Here is a 21,705-nt window from a genome sequence, read left to right as displayed (position 1 = left end):
TTCCTCCACTGCCCTCCAGTAAGATTTATCCTGTAACACATGAAAATTAACTTGGTGAAATATGCAATGAGGGAAAAGGGGGAACAGTGCATAAATATTCACCCTCTCACACAAACAATCTGAGATTTATTTTCCCTTTGAAAAAACAAACCACCTTTCCTGATCACTTCCAGATTCATAGAGTTTGATATAAGACGCAGCACTGTTTTCTGGTCAGAGAGAGAAACCACCTAAGAAACAGCAATTTAAGGTAAGAAAATAATGTCATTCTACTAGTCTGACAGTCTGATTAAAGACCAAGGCTTCATATTTTCACTCTCTCTTTTCTTCATCCTGCTCATTTTTGCAGGCAGGCTCAACAGAGTATTGTTTATATATTCATTATTTATTTATTATTTATCCACTTTAATTTAGACAGATTAGCCCTACTTACATGGAGAAGCTGTGACTGCAATACGTTCGCCACTGTATTACATATTGAACAGGTTATCTCCCTCCTGTAATTTCCACAGAACCCCTGGGATTTAAGTGCTGCCTTGATTTCTTCTGTTTAGCCATTAAGAGTCAGGTGTCCCTCCAGTCCCAGCTGGTTCTGTAGGTTCCCTTTCCCTGTTTGGAGGCACTGAGAATCTCCAGAGGGCAATTCCTTCCATCTGCCTGAAACACTTGATTTAGAATCAGAGACTCATAGAGTTTTCAGGGTTGGAAACAACCTTTAGGATCATCCAGTTCCAACCCCCCTGCATGGGCAGGGACACCTCCCACCAGATCAGATTTCTCCAAGCCCCATCCAACCTGGCCTTGAACACTTCCAGGGATGGGGCTTTCACCACTTCTCTGGGCAACCTGTTCCAGTGTCTCACCACCCTCACGGTGAAGAACTTCTTCCTAACTTCCAATCTAAATCTCCCCTCCTCTATTTTGAATCCAGTCCCCCTAGTTCTATCAGTCCCTGACATCCTAAAAAGTCCCTCATCAGCTTTCTTGTAGCCCTCTTCAGATACTGGAAGGACTTTAAGCTTTGTCTGACTCACTCCACACATGCCCTTCTCTCTGCATGAATAATAGACCAAGCCTGAAGGACTAGCTCAGACTAGACATCTAACTTACAGAGAGGTGAAGTTAAGCAAGATGAATCCTTACTTTTGAATATAATTTCACAGTTCACCTAAGTGATGTAGGATAAAACCTCCTTTTTTTTTTTTTTTTTTTTTTTTTCCTAAAGAGACTTAAATATTAGAGCTTACTCCACAAAGGGCAAGTACTTTGCCAGTCTGAGCATTGCAACATCCTTTGCAGGCATGTTTCTGCCTTGTAAAATCCCCAGCTCTGAGCAGCATCTATATTGAGAGGCAGATGAGTGGGCAGTCACTAGAAGAGACACTCTGGGGTAAAAGGGAGTTTCTGGGCTGAGTCACCTCTCCTATTAAAGATGTTCCACTCTAGATAACTAATTCAATATTCACTGAAACAGAGACTTGAGGGTGTTCCCACAACAAAGGTAGATGCCCATACAACCACACTGAAAAGTTGTGATCTGTTTCGACTCACTTAATGAATGAATACCTGGCTGTGTAAGTAGGAGAAATAATTAGTCTCTCTTACTCATCAACTCTGCTTTCCAGGCTAGGGGTTTCTCCTGGGAGAATGGGGTTCATAACTCTGTTTCATTCAAGGGTGGGACTTGAAAAAAGAGTTTAACTCCTGACCAGGGTTCAGGTGAGCATACAGCAGGGATGGGAGAAGACACATGGACACAGGGGGCACAGACACAAACAGCCACACAACATAGGCCATAGGCTGCCTTTCAGACATGGTTCAGCCAGGCATAAATAGGTACATATTTTACAAATGTGTTGGCACATGTGTGGTGTGTATATCCAGTGAGAAAAAAAAAAGAGGTTCTGAACACCAGGAGCACTTCAGCCAGAATTCAGAGGAACGTGGAGCTGAAAAATAGACATTAGATACCCAAAGCAGCCTTAGAAATTGAGACTCATCAGAAATCTATTTATTTACTTATGGATAAGATTCACTTTGCCTAACTTTAGCCATCTGAGTGTTAGGCAATTAGTCCAAACTAGCTGTTGAAGTCTCCTTTATAGATAGCAATGAAAAACAGGCATCTCTAAAGGAAGTGCTCCCAAACTTAGATCCGTATTTTATGATAAATCAAACTGCCCTTTAGAAATGGATTAATGTTCCTCTCCACTGATCACAAGACACTGAGTATTGGATGATTAATGTAGAACTTCTAGACAAACTTAGGTGAAAGGATCTCTCCTTTATTACTCCCCTTCCCTCCCCACCCCATCTACATAACCTTGATGATGTGCTTTAATCAATTAGACTATCATCCCAAAATTTGGGGATATTTTGACAGACCTCTCTCAAAATGCCACAGAAGGTCTTTCTCAGTCTCAGAGAGGTTGACGTCTTGACATTCCAGGCATCCTTTACTAAGACAGAGTACAGTGATCCAAGTGTTAAGAGGTTACCTGGATTTAGGAGAATTGAGTCTCTTCTTCCTATATATATAAATGTTAAAATATATTAAAATGTTATATTATATTATATTATTTTAATTCTATGCCTTTCAACTTCCTGTATACAATATAAGGATAATAGCACTCTTCAGCCACAAACTTTACTCTGGCAAAGGCAGTGCTGTACCAGCCATCGACATACATTTCAGGCTGAGGAGGATAAACTGCAAATACAACAAAACAAAGAAGCATCATTCTGTTTTAGTGATGCCATCTGTCCTACTTTCAAATTAAACACTGTGAAACAGGTAACTGATAATGTATTTAAAAAGAAAATTAAATCTATTTTTCTAGCTTGTAGCAAATTTGTTTTGATTTGTTTCTAGATTCATATTCCCTCCTTTTCCCTTCCCATTTTTCTACATTTCACCGTGAAGGCAAGAAATAAATGTAATATTTGTAATGTTATCATGAAGAAAGAAATTGGAACACCTTCAAATGTTTTGGGTTTTTTTTTTCTTTTTAAGAAGATAACCCAGGTGTTCAAATGACACCAAAAGAAGGGTTAATTTCCAAGTCTGTTAGTAGTCCAAACAACCCCGAGGGTAGGAAGCAAGTGGATGTAAAACTACTGGCCTACAAGTGCCCCAGGAAGAACAGTACCTAACTTGCATTTCACAAATCCTCCTACCTGTGTAGCAGCACTGAAGTGACAAGCATCATTTCTAAGGCATGTCCCCAGGGGCCTAATCCTGACCCCTTTGGTGCTAGTCTTCTGCAGGTGTCCCTAAACCAGCTGCAGACAAGCAGCAGCTGATTTGCATCAGAAACTTCAGAAAAAAACCCAGCACATCAAACCCTGCAGATTATGAGCACACATACTTAAGAGTATGAGATTATCAGTCCGGTATCTTGATATTTGAGATGCCATGTGTTTACTCTGAGTGTAAAGTTTTGTTTTACCAGCACAGAACAAACAAGGTGATTCTGGGACTAACAAATTAAAACTAACCACATTAACTGACTACAAAAACCAACTGCATTAAAATAAAAGTCAGATTTTGGTAGAGCACAACCAGCCTTTAGTGACAGTGCTGTGGGGACCCCTTGTGTTCTACTATTGAAACAAAGAAAATTGCTCCTCTGGAGGCCCTTGGTGCTTGCACCTTTAACATCAATTTCTTTCAGTCCCAGGAATCCACAGGAATAAAGTTTGCTTTTGGTTATACCAGGATAATCTTAGTTGCACTCCACATATTTCAGGTTCATGATTTAACTTCAGCAGCACTGAAGTAAAGACACCTGAGAGGGAAAAGCAGCAATGTGCAGCTAGCAGTGCCCAAGGATGGAGTTTTAAAACTTCCTGAGTTCTCAAATCCTTCAGTTCACTTAGCAAATTTCAGTCTGAGATTGTTCTGGTTTAATGATTCCAGTATTTTCTGCCCTTTGTGTTCAAAACTTGTTACTTAGATACAAAAAACATGAGACGATGAGATTTACAAATGACTCACATCTTAAATCTTTTCCATTGTCTCTCTGCTTTGCAGATTTTTTTGTTTCAAGCCCCATGAAATGACTTAGAGATCATCATGATTATGCCTGAACTTAGCCTCTCTAAAAGGAGCAGAAGCAAAAAGAATTATAATTAACTATGCAGCTATAAAAATTTTTCAAGTACTATTAGGGAGGGCATTCTCCCTCTTTTGCAACTTTACTGTTGCAATAAGTATTAGGAACATTTTTCCCAGTTTTGGTATCCCCAGTTAAAAAAGGCTTTGAAAATTGGTGCAAGAGGTCAAAGGAGAACAATAAGACAGTGCTCAGGGACTGGGACCAAGCCTCAAAATGTCAGGTTTGAGGAGTTTATTCAGATTATTGCAGGGAAGGCTAAGAGGCCAAGGTGCACAGATGGTCACTTGTGGACAAAACATCTGGGAAGTGAGAGGGAGCTCTTCAGCTTTGCAGATGAAGGTGTGAGAGGGTCTAATGGTTGGGTTTGGGGCAAGCTTCCTGTGTTTCCAAACCAAAGCACTGTTTAAAGAACAAAGAGAGAGAGGGGGAGCTGGTGATTCTTTTTGAGGTGTTTGTAAAGGGACTAAAAAAGGCAGGCTTGAATCCAGTTCTGGCAGAAATGGGATAAACTGGGAGGGGAGTAGAGTCACATGGGCAGGTCATGGCATTTTAAAATTCCTAAACCAATTTTTTTGGTCTTGGAGTCTGTTGACTGTACCACCATCCATGTCACAGATAAGTTGCTACTTAACATTGAGATAATGGTTATAACTAAATCTCATGCTTCAAGAAGTAAGATGCTTGCAAAAGTCACAGTGCCTTTTTTCCCAGTATCCAATTAATCAGATGTGTTAATGGGGTTTATCCATGGCCATCAGGTCAGTCTCTGCTAGAGATGAGAACTGTTGGACTAATGCTTTGGAGTAGAGCAGAAAGCTTTGCTGAGTAGATGCCTTCCTCACATGTTCAGAGTCATCCTGATTCCAGATTAAGGGCCAGGAATGTTTGGTTTTCAGCTGATCAACTGGGATTCACCTTCCTCTGTGATGCAGAATATGCAATAGCTATTACCACCAGCTGGTCCTCTCTTATCCACTAAATTCCCTCCTTGGAGGTACGTTGTGCATCAAAGACACTTCAATTATTCTCTGCTCTGATGCAAACCAAATTACACTCTACAGGATGGAATATTAATATTCTTGCTCAATGGGCAAAATTGACTAGAATGTGATTTGCAGAAAGTCATAGCAAATAACCCAAAGTTTCTTCTAGCCTCAAGCTCCATGAAATTCTGAAATTTTTTTCTGCCATCAGAAGAATCAGGATATTTAGAAAAGAATTATGCCTCCAATTTGCATTTAATCATCTTATTCCCGGCACTGTTTGCGAGTTAATGGCCAACTACTAAGGATCTGATTTAATAGAGAAAATTAGCAGCACTGATTCTCATTTGTGTCGCATTCTCCCCTATTATTTTACGAAGAACATTTGAATGCATAAAACAAAAAATCTGTTTTGGGAAAAACAGATTCCAAGCCAATCCTTCTCCCTTTGAAGTCATCCACAGTTTTGCAAACTGACTTCCAGGAGCCAGTTACTGGGCTCTCTATCATGTGATAGCTTGCTCTGCAACAGCTAAATATAAGTCTGTGAACAGTCTTCTCAGGACAATTAAACCAGTTGGGTTCTTCAATCTGGCCAGTAGTTTGTATACTTTTGGGTACTTTACTGAGTAAGGCCAGAACTTCTCCTAAGTCCTTGCTGAGGAGAACGTTCTTAAGATGCACCATTGATATCTCAATGAGGGGAATTACCCACCAGTGTGAAACCATAGAGCAATGAAGTTAAAACTCAATTCTAAATAATAATGCAATCGAGGCCTCCCATTCCAGTGGTGAGGCACTTAATTCCTCTCAGGGCTGCTGCTGCCAGATTGCTCTAATCCACTTCCAGCTGTGCTACTGCTCCTGTGTGCAAGCATGGGAGCTGGGCTGGGAAACAGAACAAAGCATCCCAGTAAAGCCAGCAGCACTTGGAGGAATATTCAAACACACAGGGGAAATAATTCCCTCTTAAAGAAGAGCATCTGCCAGCTACTGTTCCTGTTTCAGGCTAAGCCTGGCCTGTGCATATAGGCCCTGATTCAGCAAAAGCTTGAGAACAAGTCTTAATTTGAGCATATCATTAACATCTTTAACTGGAGTATATATTGCCAGATGATTATTAGACTTTTGCATTTTCTCTGTCTTGAATTTATCTAAAAGGACATATCCTTCCATTTTTTTCACTCCCTCCCTATGTTTTGCCATTGTTTCAAAGCTACCTCAGCACAGATGAGTCAGAAAATTCTGTCTGCTAGTGTATTAATTGTAAATGTTTACTGTCCCCAGAATGGCTGCCTGTAAGATTGCTCATCAAGAATACCAAGTTCCTTACCTTAGAGGGCTTGCAGTCTGACTACATCTGGATCTACATAGAGTTTTAGTGTTGTATTGTTTTCAAATATTATTTTTCAAATTTCCATCACAAAATATTCACACCTTAGTTAGCAAAGTTTTAGAGGAAGAAAAAAACCCAAAACGATAGGGAAGTTCAGAAACATTCCCTCATAAGGTACATAGTTATGAGTTTAAGTTGGTGGTTTGTATAATTTTTTTAAAAATGAAAAATTCTTCCTTCCAATGGCATAAAAATTCAGTTCTTAGTTTTGGCGGGTCAAAAGACATCAGTCCTTAAAGCTGTCACTGGTACCAGACAGAATATTGATGTCTCTGGGCCTCCAGCCAGCATGATTTTGAGGAGAACTTTCAAAAAGTTATTACTCAAGCAAACTTATTTTGCAAGCTGCTGTTTCTAAGTAATTTAGAGTCAGTCTCTGATTACCAGGCAGAAGGCAGATAAAGCAATTTAGAAGGGATGATAAATGCAACTTGTGGCACTACTTAACAAGTTAGCACACAGCTATCACCACTGTTTTAATGGTCTTTACATCTGTGTTTTTATAAAGAGACAGAGCGGAGAACGATTTTATTAACATATCACGAGTGAGTTATATGGGTCATCCCCAATGAATGGCAATAAAAGCTTTATATCACACTCACCAATATGTATTTGGTACTTTATGTGCCACAAATGTTGCAGAAAAGCTATTTTACATATGTTTTAAAGATTGGGTATTTTTTATATTAGGGATGGTTTTGTAAAGCTGCCAGGCACTCTCCCTACCACGAGCTCAACAGTACTCAGCTCAGAGGGAGCCATAAAAACTTGTTTAAAATGTTCTGAAATAGCCTTTTTTCTTTTTTTTTTTTTTTCCTTTTTTTTTTTTTTTTTTTTTTTTTGTGCTTTGAAATGCTGCAGTAAAAGATCTGTCATTCTGAGACATTCCACAGCTAGAAAGTCCATCACAAAGCCAGTCCTTTTTGCTAAAAAATATTTTAATAGCTGTTTGTAGTCCTCCTTGGTTGCATGACAGAGAAAACTTAGTATCACCACGGGATAGGAAAAACTGTCCCACTCTTGCCCTTGGTGAAGTGTGGGGTATTGCAGTGCAAAGGGCAAATTTGCAACTAAAGAGGAAGAAGGAAAAAAACTAATGTGAAGTTGACACACGGACATCACTGTCACATCCTGTGGCTTCACTCAAACTGGAGATTCCACATCCTAGGACAGTGTTTCTCTTTGAGGGCAAAGTTACCCTTTGAGTAAACTAATAATTCTCCCTCAGGCTGTCTGAGTACCCCTTGGTCAGATTAAGGTAAAACTACACTCAAGGTTTGTTTCTCTACAAAAAAAAAAAATAATTTTGTCTAACAGTTAAAGGCTATTTTTGAGCAGTACTTAGGGAAAACAAATCACCCTCAAGTATGTATGAATGTATATTTATATATATATATATATAAGAAGGAATAAAAGCACAAAAGCAGATACTTCGATTATTATGGTCAGGCTGTGAATCACAAAGGCTGATTATTTAGATCACAAGAAAAACCCTCAATACATGGATGTTAAAGCTGCATAACCTAGGAAAAAATTGTGGTTATTTACTAATTTTAGGAAAGAGAAAGATAAAACAAAAGAATAGGAGAAGAAAAGTTGAGAGAGATAGATAATAGAAAATCACCAGTCCTGGATTCAGAGTTGGGCCAGCCACAGGGGAGGGTTGGTGTCAGTGAAATTCCTGAAGGCCACCAGTGCAGCCCCTCGTGTTATAGACCTGCTTCACTTAGTAAATGTGGCTGAGACATGTCAGATTTGGAGAAGAGGAGGCTCAGGGAGACCTCATCACTCTCTACAACTCCCTGGAAGGAGGTTGGAGTCAGGGGGGGGTTGGGCTCTTCTCCCAGGCAGCTCTCAGAAAGACAGGAGGTCATGGACTTAAGTTCTGCCAAGGGAGGTTTAGGTTGAATATTAGGAAAAAATCCTTTACAGAGACGGTAATCAGGCATTGGAATGGGCTGCACAGAGAGGTGGTGGATTCTGAGTCACTGGAGGTTTTTAAGATGAGACTGATGTGGCACTGATTGCCATGGTCTGGGAACCACAGTGGAAGTGGATCAAGGATTGGACTTGATCTCAGAGCTCCTTTCCAACCTGGATGATTCAGTGAACAACTGGAGCAGACCTCCATCCACTTCGCTCCCCAGTTCTTCTCTCCGTCATATGCAGTCCCTAAGCCACCTGCAGACCTCCTCCATCCAGTCCTTACAATCACATACACATTTATAGATATTTATACCTACATATTTATATGGCATCTCAAAAATCCGTGCAAAAAGCCTAAAGCATTAATGTTGGTCCCAAATTAGAGCCTGATCCAAGATCCCTGTCACCCCATAGATACCAGGGGGTCACACACCTTTCTTAACCTGCTCTGTCACAGTCATGGGGAACTGATCCACAGCATCACGAAGCTCCTACCCCAGCTATGTACATCAGCTGAGGTGCCATGAAGGCTCTTCACCACAAAGCTGACAGTGCTGTGAACATTCTACACAGGTTTTTGGAGTGATTTTCTGCTTCTTTAGGCAGAAAGTACCTGATGGCTTCTAGAAAGAATCAGACCACGCAGCCCAGCCTGTGCACGTCTCTATAATACTACGGCTCTGACTCTTTGCCAAGCAAGAGTAACTCCGTGGTGTAAAACTGTTGCAGAAGAGTTTTAATTCTAGCCCTATGTGTGTGTGTGCATACATACCCTGTACATACACAGCCCACAAAGAGAGATATTTCCCACCTCACGCACTTAACCACAAAGTGTGATGTAGCTACTGAAGGAGGTGAATGGCATTTAATCACATGGAAGTTAATGATTTAAATGCGCTTTTATTTTTGGCCTCTTGATGTAAATCCAAACCAGACAAGTGGAGTCCTCTGGTCAGACGGCTGGAAATTCCTCTGCATGAAATCATGTTGGTGGTCTCCCAGCTCAGCTCCTTCTGAAGAGCCATACAGTGAAATATCCTTCCGTACCACTAATGAATGCGCCCACCCACGCTGGAGCTGGTGCCCCCTAAGAACTCAATTCAAGAACAACTTTTTAAACTCATAAATGAAATCAAAGGGCTCATTCTGTGAGCCAAAGAACTTACAAATTTAGGCGGGACAGTTAATGGGTGGTTACTATAGGTTGTCCTCTTGGCTTGCAATATACAGTCTCACAGGAAAAAATAAGCAGGATACAGAATATGTACACAGCGTTCCAATTAATTAAATTTTATCCACCTCCAATGAATAGAAAAATTGTTGCTGCCCTGGTTACTGTACAGACCTTGAGTGATTTGCTCAATATCAAGCAAAGGAACCAAAGTAAGCTCACAAGATTTTGGGTTACTTTCCTCTCCTCAGAGAAAAGCTCTGTCTAGAAATTCAAGTCACTAAGATCCAAAACCTCCCAAACTGGACGTGAAAACTTGAGCAAGAGCACCCAGGAAACAATTTTTAAGACTACTGCCACTCAACTCTCACAAGTGGTCCTGTTCTGGTGTGAATGAGCACTTGGCCTTCCAGTGACCAGTGGTGAATCCTGGTGGCAATGGCCAGAGGACTAAGTAATCCCAGTTGTGATACTGAAGTGAGACATGGATCTAACTCTGTGTCAAGGAGATGACTCTTTGAGAGAAGCCTGTTACAATATTATTGACTGACATTGGGGGTGGAAGGAATCAAGCTCATTGTAATTGAAATGAATTGAAATAATAAATGCACACACTTGCTTTAAACACAGCTTGCCACATCCTGAGAATCTGGAATCAATTCCTTCCCTTTCAAGAAGCTTGAAAGTGGTGGGACTTTGATATGGCATGAGCATGTTTGCTTCTGGGCTTACAGCTCTCGCCAGCCTGTTCCAAACCTTTCAACATTTTTATATTGTAAGACAGAAAAGTTAGGAAAACAAAGATGGAAAAAAAGAATCAGAAATTCAGGGAACTATTAAATCAGGGCAGCCTGGCTGCCAAATACCTTCGGTAAGTAAATGAATCATGATCAATAACATATTGCCATACAAACTTACAGATGAAGGTTATCACCTGCTCCCGTGCCAGGCATAAAATATAACTGCGTGTGGCTAATGAAGTACTGCTTGAATGCAGACAAAAAGCACTATTTTTCTCTGTAATGTTAAAGCATTTTACTTCAAAGTAATTTTAACTCATCCAGAAAAAACATTATTTTTTCCATGAAAAGCCTTGTCAAAATTGATAGGTTGCTATGAAACACTTCTCTTTTGACAGTGTTGCATTTGTAAGAGGAAGCTGTCTTCATATAGGGAAAACGATTTTGTGAGGGGATGTTCCAGCCCTGATTGTATAGCTTCTTACTTTAGACATTCACATATTTGCCAGCAGAGGGTATCACAATCTTAGAAACAAACAGACATATGTACCATGGTGTCTATTCATTTACACACCAGAAGCCAGAAACACATCAGAACCAAGAAATTGCAGATCTTGTTTCCTTCAGTAATTTTTCCACTATCAGAAAAAATTACAAATCAGCTACTTAAAGACTCTGTCATGGCATCACTTGAGTCTGAAATTATTGCACGAGCCTGGCTGTAAACCCTCCTGGGAGGAAGACCAGCTAGGGCTTATCTCTGGTGTGCATTAGGCTCTCATAAATTCTCACATCCACTATCCTCATACTGCATAAATCTCATTAATTATCCCAACCACTTCATGCCACTTTACTGCAAAGAAATAATAGCCACAGGCTGCAGTGAGAGCTCATGTTACCTCAGCACATGACCTCAGCTAAACCAGCATGCTAGGAAGAATGATCATGTACAATTAAGCCTAACCCACACTTCTCACAGAGAAAGATGGGCTGATGCCACAAATTGCCAGCCTGATATGCCAGGCATTAATGAATTCACCTCTCTGACTCCCAAGTTAGGAGGACTTAATTTAAACAAGCCTGATGTTTGCTGCTTTTGATTACTCAGTGTTCTCCTATTCCCAATTGAAAGAAATTAAAATAATTCTTTACATACTGTGATTTGGGCTCTCTTTCCTCTTTTTTACTGATTAACAAGTATATTTCTATTTGTTTATTTTGATAATGAGCAACTGATTTTCTGATGTCAGTGGTGTGGCCTTGCAGATTAACACAAGTACTTGAGTCAGCTGGAACTGAGAGCCAATACAGGGGATGACTCTGAGACATGATTCATGACCTTTATCTGAGGGCTGGGGTGTACAGAAACTGTGTAACATAACCACAGGCCAAATCCTACCTCCTCACGTGGACACAGGGAAAGGCATATTCTCCTAAGTAATTTCATTTATAAAATGCTTCCTGTTATGACCAAACTATATCCACCTTCTTCTGCTTGTAATATAGGGAGGATGAGGCGTCAGAATTTGCTCCAAAATGGCATGTAGCAGATAGGGGCTAGAGCCCCAAATTTCTTTCTGATTCATGCTGCACTTTTTAAAAATACCAGTCAAAAAGAAATAGGAAATATATGTAGAGCTGTTCAGTCCTTTCCTTTTTGTAGTCTTTTCACTGCTCAAGAAAGCTAATACAACTACCTTTTAATTAACTCACTATTTGCCATCCAAATCCACCTTCAGAATAAGTGCTGCAGGTTCAGATGAACGGGACAGGGAATTGAGGAAACTTCCTGGGACAAGGGAAAACCTGTTCTTGCTTAACCCATGAAAACTCAGAGTCAATTATTCTGCTGAAATGAAGGTTTAGTTGTCATGGCACAAGTTCCAAGGACTCTGAGGTCTTCAGGCACTTCACTCCATTAACAGAAAGACTACGTAGGTGCTACCTAAACACTTCTCATCCCTGCATTATTCTCCTTGCACTGCAGGACTCCAGCTGTGAAAGTTAAGAAAAAACCATTTTCTCTGTTTCAAAGAAGGAAGTTGAGTATCAGTACGATCAAAGATTGCAGTGTGTGCACAAACCAGCTAACAAAATGGGGTTGAGGACATATGCAGGGAACAAAGATTGTTGCTCACATGCAGCTCAACATTTCCTTTCTTAACAAACTTGGTGTGCTTAATTGTCATTGGGAAGCAATTTAATTTTATTTTCAAGAGTCTGTCAGGCAGAACTAGGGAAGGCTCCCATTAAGGAAGGCAGGCAGTAAATACGTGGAGACCCAGCCACAGGCACTTTGCAGGGTAAGACTCCTTATCTCCCAGTGATGGATACCTGACCTTGAATTCCAGCTCTGGTTATAGCCAGATGCAGACACCTCTAGGACAGGCAGATATTCCTGAAGGAGCTGCCAGCCCTTATGAGACCACAGATCTGTATGCTGCAGTTACTGAGAAGCAACACATTGGGATTATGCCTGTGGACAGACATCCAGGACTGGTTTAGAGTGCAAAGCACAGCACAGATGAATTTCAGATTTACAGTTCTGGAGCAGATCATAAAAATTCTTTGTAAATGGCCAAGATATTTTATTTTCTCTGTAACATCTATTCAGTCTAACTCTTAATTTATCTTCCTTTTCCAACTTCTGACAAAGGTTAGCTGAGCATCCCATTAGCATTAGACAAAAAGAATCACTTTTTAGCATCCTTGACAAGTGAAGTGCTGCAATTATTTTTCCTTTTGTTAACAATACAAAAAAATATTAAGGACAAGATTGTTATCTGCCATAAATCATCATGCACCCATTTTCACCTCATGGGTCAAACCCCAGGAAATGAAGTTTAAGTGCAGAGATGAAATCTGTGGCAGAGCTGGAACCTGAAAAAATGGTGATTTATCTGAATGATATGATGAAAGTGCACAATTTTTAACATGTTTTAGGACTCTATGAAACTTACAAGGTAAGATGTTCATCAGTGAGTGACTGCAAATAGTCTAGATCTACTAGAACATCTCATGGCAGTGAGCTTTCATAAAGCAACAGGAGCTTAGACTAGATGAAATCTTGCCACCCTGGGGTGAAAGGAATGTGAAAAAGAAAAGCAGTTTCATTAGGGAGACAGTGTAGGATGTGTGTAAATATGCATGGCATTCAGCTTCTGGGGGGGATATTTATTTTGACACACAAATATGTGAGGGAAAGTCTGGAGCATAGAGTGTGCCATTACATTTGTTATAGCTACTTATTTCATTTAATTACTTTGTGTTTAATGTCTTGATATAACTCAGTTTATACGAGCAAATTAGCTGTCACAGCATCATATAACCATGAGAAAAGTTGGAAGAGTCTGATGGTCACACCTAACAAATTAGTAAAGGTGGAGGCACGGGTTGCTCTCCCTCACAGTGAATGACTCTTCACTGCTAAATTTTCAGTACCAGCAGAGGTCTGGGTCCAGCAAACACACAGTCCTGTCTGCAGGGCCTGAGCAGTGTAGAGTAGGTAGCATGGACCACCAGCAGTGTGGGATCCTGGGCTGTATGAACAGGAGCCATGGGATGGCAGGTGGTAAAGGGGCTACTGAACACTCTGTGGCCTTTTTTATTTACTAGTATAGATGTAGTTAATTCAACATGTGAATTGGGACCAACCATCTCAAGTTGATCAGTAACAGTACCTGATACAACATCAACGAAGTTTACACAACATGATGGAAAAAACAGCAAAATTATTCCACTTTTGAGCACACAGGCTCCTTGGTACATTTGGTAATGATCCTACTCACCAGCATTATCCTGCTGCTTGGTATTTTTGATGTATGCAGAAAATTTGGAGAAGATGTCAATTCCAGCAGTGTTTGCTTCCCGGTGCTTTGCAGCCAGCTTGGGGTACCTGAAAAGAGAGAAGCAATGTGGAGAGTAACGTCTTGTTACCAGCAGGATAGTGATGATTGCTGATACAATTCACAAGATGGAAGAAAAAAGCTCTGTACAAGAAGCTGCAATAAACGCTGTCATTCATCTCAAAAAAAAAAAAACAAAAAAAAAACAAACCAGCTTGGCAAGCCCTTCTGAATAGTAGCTGTGTCTGTTGAGACAGGCATTTAGATGGTAGCACAGGAATGGCTTCATGAGAAAGGTAAAACTGCATTTGTGTTTTTGTGACCACAATCCAAGACACCAGAAAGGTGAAGCAGAGTTTGGCACCGAGCTCACTCTATTGAGAATGGCTCGTGTCTAATTCCCTCTGATGAAAATGCACTCCAGGATGGAATAGCAGGGCATGTTAGTATTACCCTGGGTTACTGTAACCTAGGGCATGTTAGTATTATGTGAAGGAACATAAGGGTTTCAGTCTCTGAATTGTTTTTTTATAGACATCTGGTGCAAAGTAATATTTCGATTTGAAAGACCAACACAGACTGACTTCAGTGGTCTTGGACCACAGTATAGCAAATTTAAATATCTGATATACCTCTTGCCTCAGGATTGGCCTCTAGCTGCTGATTCAGTTGGAGGTAAAACACTCCATAAGGAACCAAGCCAATTTTCATTGATTCATAGATTTTAAAGTCCAAAATACAAGCCAACAATTTCTTTTTCCCATTATCCTTGTATTACATCCAAAATGTTTGACTAACTAAGGCATATCTGGTGGATCTGGACCTTTCCTTGATAATTTGTTCCAATGGTTAATCATCCATACTAAAAAAATCTGTGCCTTGTTTCTAATCTGAATTAGTCTGGTTATAACTTCCAGTCATGGACTCTTGACATTTCTTCACTGGAATAATGAGCACTTTGCCTCCAGAGCCTCTCATACTCTGTAATCAGTTCCTCTTCCAACCTTTCTAATACACCATACAGCTCAGAAACCTCCAGATTTTTGCTGTAAAATGCTTTTCCTGGCACAGATATTTTGTGTGGCAATTCTCAGCATCCATTCCAAGTTATATTTAGCTTTGTAAAATGTGGACACCAGACCCCTACAGATTTTTTCAAGTCTTGGTCTCCTTAATTCTGCATACAAGGGCATCCTGAAATGTGTACAGAGAAAACATTCTGCAGATATTAGTCATACAAGGAACCTTCACACATGGAAGTCATCTCACTGAAGCCAGCAAGTTTCATAAATAAATATTACTCCTTTAAGTAAAGATTGTAGGAGGGAGTGCTTTTTGCTTTTTAGGAACTCCTCTTAGGGCATCTTTCATTCTTAGGAAATGGAATATTGACTGAAAAAATCCCAAGTTCTTACTTTGGAGGTGCAAGAGTCTCTTCCAAGAATTCCTCAATCTTGTTAACATCTGTCTTAACTTCTCCATTAAAAGTCAAGAAAGGTGGATGGGTGCCAGGAGCCAGATTGTGTAGGTCAGCTGGCTTCCTGTAAAAAGAAAAAAAAATGTAATGAAATTACTAATCTTTATGTTCAGGTAGTTCCACAGATATTTATAGTTTCTACAAAATGTTTGCCCTCCTTTTTTTTTTTTTTTTTTTTTTTGTAATTTGTGGTTAAGAAACTTTGAAACTACCCCAAGCACCCTGTTTAATATAAAAACATTCCACAAATTAAAAAAAAATAAAAAAACACCAAAGCTGGATCCAAACTATTTTGTTGTGCACCACAGATTCTCTATGCTAGGTAAAAATCTCATTTAACTTGGTGGGGCCTTGCTATAAGGCAAACACAGGACCCTGTCATTAATTTCAACTAAAAAGAATGATTTTTACCTTTTCAGGTCAACGGTGGTGACGTTGAACACAACTCCTTTGAGCCAGAGGATCATGAAGAGACGCTGGGAGAATGGACAGTTCCCAATGCTTTCTCCATCAATACCAGCCTGAGGGTTGGAAAGAGAGAAAAAAAGAAAAAAAAATAGATTTCAGACTAGTTAGTCACTTACCTCCCTCAAGATGGAAAATTGGATGCTGAAAGAAAAATAAGCAGTTTAAAAATAACCAACAGTGCCTGTTTACCATCAGCACAAGAATGGAGTTACTCCAAAATCCAGACTTCATCAGGAGCTTGAGAAAGAAACCTGGTGCCTCTCCTGAGGGTAGTTCAGGGGATAGGCGATGTGTCCCTTGCTACTGGCAAGTAGCATCTGGGAGACTCTCTATTCTTTCATTTGCTCTCTTTCCTAAAGCTCTGAGTGCTTCAGGGCCACACTACAAAACTCAGGACAAGTTTTCTGCTCCACTGTTTTACTATCCAAAATGTAGAATTTCAGATCTGGATTTAAACCCAAGCACTCTGGACATTCACTCCTTCTTGTTGACATCTAGTAAAGCAAGAGCCTTAGACACAAACAGAATCAGACATAAATCTCCATCTGAATCCTTCTAAGGTTCAACACAGATCTCAGCTGCCACATTCAGTCTGTTTCTATCTCTAGTACCTAATGAGTTGCCTGCAAACCATTACAAAAAAAAAATTAAAAACTGCTAGTGTTAGCATTGAGGAAACAGCCTGCTTTTTCCCCTAAAAATTTATGGTCCTTAGCCATGCAAACTCTGACTTTGAGCCATGGAGGGATACAAATAACACTGTTTGAACTGAGCCAAAGCTGCTTCCAAGGGCAACATCCTTCTACAGTAATTATTATTGTGGCCAAAGCTTTCAGGACGATAATGGTTTTGATAGATTTCCATATTAATTTGTGGTACCATTGTGTTCAAAAGATTCTCATAATCCTGGTGAAGCAACCAGCCTTCCGTTGTTGATCCACATGGGTTGTGTAACTGTATTTTATGCACACAGTGTGTGCCCAAGAATGGCTGATGAAAGACCTGAGCACACACATGCCCTTTTCTCTTGGAGAAAATATTATATTAATGTGTTTGCTATCACAAATTTTACCTTATTAATATTCAAGCTGTGAGGTAGGATCTCTGTGTCTTGCGTAAGGAATTGCTTTTAATTACTACAGTTCTGTGATACGTTCACAGCACAGCCAGGGACGTTTTGAGATGTGTCTAGTTGCTACAGTTTCAGGCTTTGCTTGTGAAATGTTTAGCTAAGAGATTTTCTCGTAGGCACCATGAAAGTTTCTCATGTCTTGAATGCAGCTTTTGGAGATTCTGAGTTTAAAGACAAATTCCACAGAGGCGGCTCAGGGGAGACCTTATCGCTCTCTACAGCTCCCTGAAAGGAGGGTGTAGCCAGGTGGGGGTTGGTCTCTTTTGCCAGACGACTTTCAACAAGACAAGAGAGCACGGTCTTAAGTTGTGCCAGGGGAAGTTTAGGTTGGTATTAGAATTTCTTTACGGAGAGAGTGATCAGGCATTGGAATGGGCTGCCCGTCCCTGGAGATATTTAAAAAGAGACTGGATGTGGCACTCAGTGCCATGGTCTAGCAACCGCAACGGTGGTTCAAGGGTTGGACTCGATGATCTCTGAGGTCCCTTCCAACCCAGCCAATTCTATGATTCTATGATTCTATGATTTTCTATTCACCAAAATATGGAGAGAGCATGAATTCAAGGCTTCGAGACAGCCCATCATAAGGTTTAGGTTGTAAAGAGGTTTTGTCTGGGTTCAAATTCATCTTCAAATACTCAGATTCTAGAGGTATTTGGATCCAGTAAGTTATCTCTGCTCTGGATGTTTCATGGCAACACAATGACAGTGTCACCATGGGAATACCCAACCCCACTGCATTGCATGCAATAATTACTGCAAAGTCACTATTATTGATTTGGCTTTGGCTTGTTAAATCATTGCCAAGAACTTAACTTCTTTCCCTTACTGAAAAGAGGAAAATTCTATAGGAGAAAACAGCAATAGGACACCAGATTTCCTCTTGACTTTTTCACTGTTTCATTCATAAACATATTCTTCTGAATGGAGCTGTATGAGTCTACAAACAATATATTACAAATGGAAAACCTGAAGAAAAAGCGATTAACAACTGAACGAGATGGCAAAAGGGTGCAGACAGAAGGGCTGACTCTCATCTTACCTGCTCTGGATTTACTTTGGCTTATAACTCCATTAAGCATGATTCACTTTTCACCTGGCCGCCTTCAAAGTGAATATAAAACACTGGTTTGCCAAGTCCTGCAATGACCTTGCAAGCAAAGGGGTCTTTTCTTACAATAATATTCAAAGCTCCAGCCCTCCTGCAGGTCTCCATCCTTCATGGAGACATCTCCTGCCTGTCCTCATCACACACTTCTTGTGCACTAACAGTTTCACCTTTCTCAGGCAAGAGACTCATAAGAACCACTTTGCTTTTCTCTCCAATTAAATATTCCCATACAAAAGTCAAGGATTACCCAGATCTGTGGTTTTTTACACATTCTCCATTCACCTGCAAGGTAATGGTGAAAAACCTTCTCAAGACTAGAGAGAATTATTGAGAGCACAAAGCAGATGAGCAGTGAGCAAGACACAGTAGTGATGGGTCGTGTGAGGTTGAGGGATCCAAAAGCCATTTAGGACAACAGAAAGATGCAGAGTCTGGAAGAAAGAAGATTCACTTAGACATCAAAAATGAAATTAATTGTTAGGGTCAACCAAAAGCCCCAAACCATCAAAATATCTTCCCAACACTTCCAGAAGAGTGGGAAACATTAATTGCTGGAGACACATCAGGAATAGACAGAGGAAATTCCAGAAATGAAAGATAAACTAAAGGGAAAAAAAAAGTACCGTATGATCTCCCTTCAAAGCTCCTGGATCTGGAAGCCAGGCTCATGATTTGGGTGGAGTTTGACTCATGGGTTTTGATCTCATGTGACTGGCATAACTCAAAATGCTACCACAAATCACAAGGCAAACTGGTGACAGAGGAGGGAACAGAATCAAAATCTCCCCAGTAACACAATTTATCCATTAAACTCAGCTCTTTTTTTTTCCAGAAATTATAGTCAAGGCTCTGTTGGTTTTATGACTCCTTTCTATTTGCTTCTAACAGCAGTCAGTAACTCAATGTTCAGCTCTCAGAAAGAGCAAAAGCTCAGTAGGTAATGACTCCAAAGGATTATCAGAGTGTCTTGAGATCCCTTGTGAAGACTATTAACTACCAGGAGGAGATGAGGAAGAACAGAGAGCTTGAGAGGCTTAGTTACTCAGCTTCAAAGAAAAACAGCTTGCTTAAAGCACCCCAGTAAGGCCTAAATTCAAACCTATTATGTACCCATCCAAAGTCAAGGGCTCAGAAATGCAGGAATTAAATAATACCTTCATCAAGATCAAGAACTCAAATAGTGTAAAGAAAAGAACAAGTATTTGACAAGCTGGAGAAACACCATTTTTTGCCTGCTGTTACTCACAAATGAGGACAAAAGGTTTCTCATGTTGCTTTCTGAAACACAGCAAGTGATCAGTCACTTTCAAAAAAGGGTAAGTTTAGGATATATGCACTTTCCCTGTCAGAAATACCTGGTATTTCTCATTTATTGATTGCTACTAAGGATAGACTTGAGGCTTTGTAGACATTAGGATCACAGAAACGGTTCTTAAAGTGCATTTTAATTTCCAAAGCTGTGAAAGAGATTCACAGCCACCTTCTCCCTGCATATGACCAGTTCCTTCTGTTCCCTAGGGAGAAGGGAACAGGTAAATTGCCAAAGTGACTGTGGAAGAATAAAAAGAACTCAAGGATTTGCTGGATGAGACTCTTTGACCAATGGTTATCACACTGAAGTTTAACTTTGATGCCCAAGGGAAGGTCTCTTGTGCAGGCAAGGCCAAGATGCACACCCAAAGGATGAATCTGGTCACTTTTCATTTCAAATGAATTAAGTGAGTGTCTGAATTAAGTGGGATGAATGTGGACCCCAGCAGTACAAAAGTCTAGAACCTGTGGAGGCCTAATTGCTAGAGAATTCTACTGCTCCATCTTGGAAACATCACTTTATACTCCCATTGACATAAATTTATTTATTTATTTTGTATTAGTTTTGCTACAAAAAAAAAAAGCCAAAACCAAACAAAGAAACAACAACAAAAAAACCAACCAACCAAAAAAAAAAAACCACCAAAGAAATGCTTTTCTACTTAATCTCCATCTGTTCAGGTACTTCACACCAACTGAGGAAAGGTTGGAACTTGCTATAGTCATGTCTATCTGAGTAATGGCAAAAAGGAACAAGAATCCTTTTGTTATTTCTAAAGCACTCCTCCTTAAATATTTCAGCTTTTTTTAATGAGTTAATTAAACCTTAGTGGTATTTGTGTGCACAAGTGGGAGATGTCCTGCCACTTAATAAGGAAGAGAATGAAGAGTTTCTGGAGGCAAAGGAAAAGTCTCAGTGCCAAATATTAGTGTAATGTAGCAGTAATATTCAGAGCCTCCAACCACTGCACAGCACAGCTGAACAACATGAACAGGGAGCTCTTCAAAAGCTCAAGCTACTACTTTGCTATAAATTCAATAAACTGGAATAAACTTTCTCACTTGTTCCAAAAAAATACTCCGGCTGGTACATTCACAATGACTGCAATGCACACAGACAACTGTATATTATTTTAATAACCTTAAGAGGGGAAGAAAAAAGCAAATTTCATTTTCAGTTATTCCCAAGACATGGCAGCTTTAAAGAAATATATCTTCATTAATAATGACTAAGCATCCAACTTAAAAATGCAGCACTGGAAGGAGTTGCATTTCAGAAAGCACTGCATTTTTTCCAGGAGAGAATATATTTGGTTTTATCAATTCCCCCTCTGTTTCATTTTATTCCTGTTGAGGCCATTCTGCTCAATGGCCCAGTGCTGTCTTGGACTCTAGGGTAAGGCAGGGAGCTGTATTTGGTGAGACTAAACCACATTTCTTTTTCAAAGGGATTTTTAACAAGTTAGCAAAAGCAGGCATGCTAATTCACCTCAATGATTCCCAGTAAGGATTAAGGAGGGATTTGATTTCATCATACCTAAATCAAAATTTAGACTCACATTAGACATGGTTACACCCTCTGTTTTTAAGTTGGGGAGGCGCCTGCCTTCTGACACTTACTCTCCTTACTCTCAGAACCCAAAGGGGAGGTGAAAATCCTATTCAAAACGCAGAGTAGGCCAGGAAACATCCTATTTCTTGTGCCATTAAAGAAATAATAATCTGTCTTAGTAATTATACCACACACACAATAGCACAAATCACCATTGTAGGGAAAAATCATTGGCTGAAACATGAGCTCAGACGTGCCAAGGTATTGCTTTAGTAAGGATTTTTTTTTTTTTTCCAGTTTCTTGTCTCCTTTCTTTCACAACTTCTTCTCCAAATATAAAAGCCAGTAAGCTATTTGGAGTGCCACCAACAGCGAGGCAAGCTAAGGAGTGTGTATTCATAGAGCAGCCCTGGTAGGTCTCAAGTAAGAAGTAAATCTTGTAGCACAAGCCCTGTGTATCACAAGACACCCTTGT

General features: G+C 40.0%; 1 protein-coding gene across 2 annotated transcripts in view; it reads right to left on the bottom strand.

Annotated features, from left to right (window-relative positions):
* CLIC5 (chloride intracellular channel 5) overlaps positions 1 to 21,705 on the bottom strand; it is a 79,041-nt gene that overhangs the window by 13,565 nt on the left and 43,771 nt on the right. For both annotated transcript variants that reach the window (XM_030448365.1, XM_008499831.2), the window contains exons 2-4: positions 16,068 to 16,177; positions 15,595 to 15,720; positions 14,123 to 14,229 (exon numbers count right to left, since the gene is read on the bottom strand). In XM_030448365.1, the coding sequence (XP_030304225.1) occupies positions 14,123 to 14,229; positions 15,595 to 15,720; positions 16,068 to 16,177 (343 nt within the window). The remainder of the gene's footprint in view (positions 1 to 14,122; positions 14,230 to 15,594; positions 15,721 to 16,067; positions 16,178 to 21,705) is intronic.

The sequence above is a fragment of the Calypte anna genome, chromosome 3 (genome assembly GCF_003957555.1).
Source record: "Calypte anna isolate BGI_N300 chromosome 3, bCalAnn1_v1.p, whole genome shotgun sequence".
Lineage (NCBI taxonomy): Eukaryota > Metazoa > Chordata > Aves > Apodiformes > Trochilidae > Calypte > Calypte anna.
This window is presented reverse-complemented; position numbering and strand designations above follow the sequence as displayed.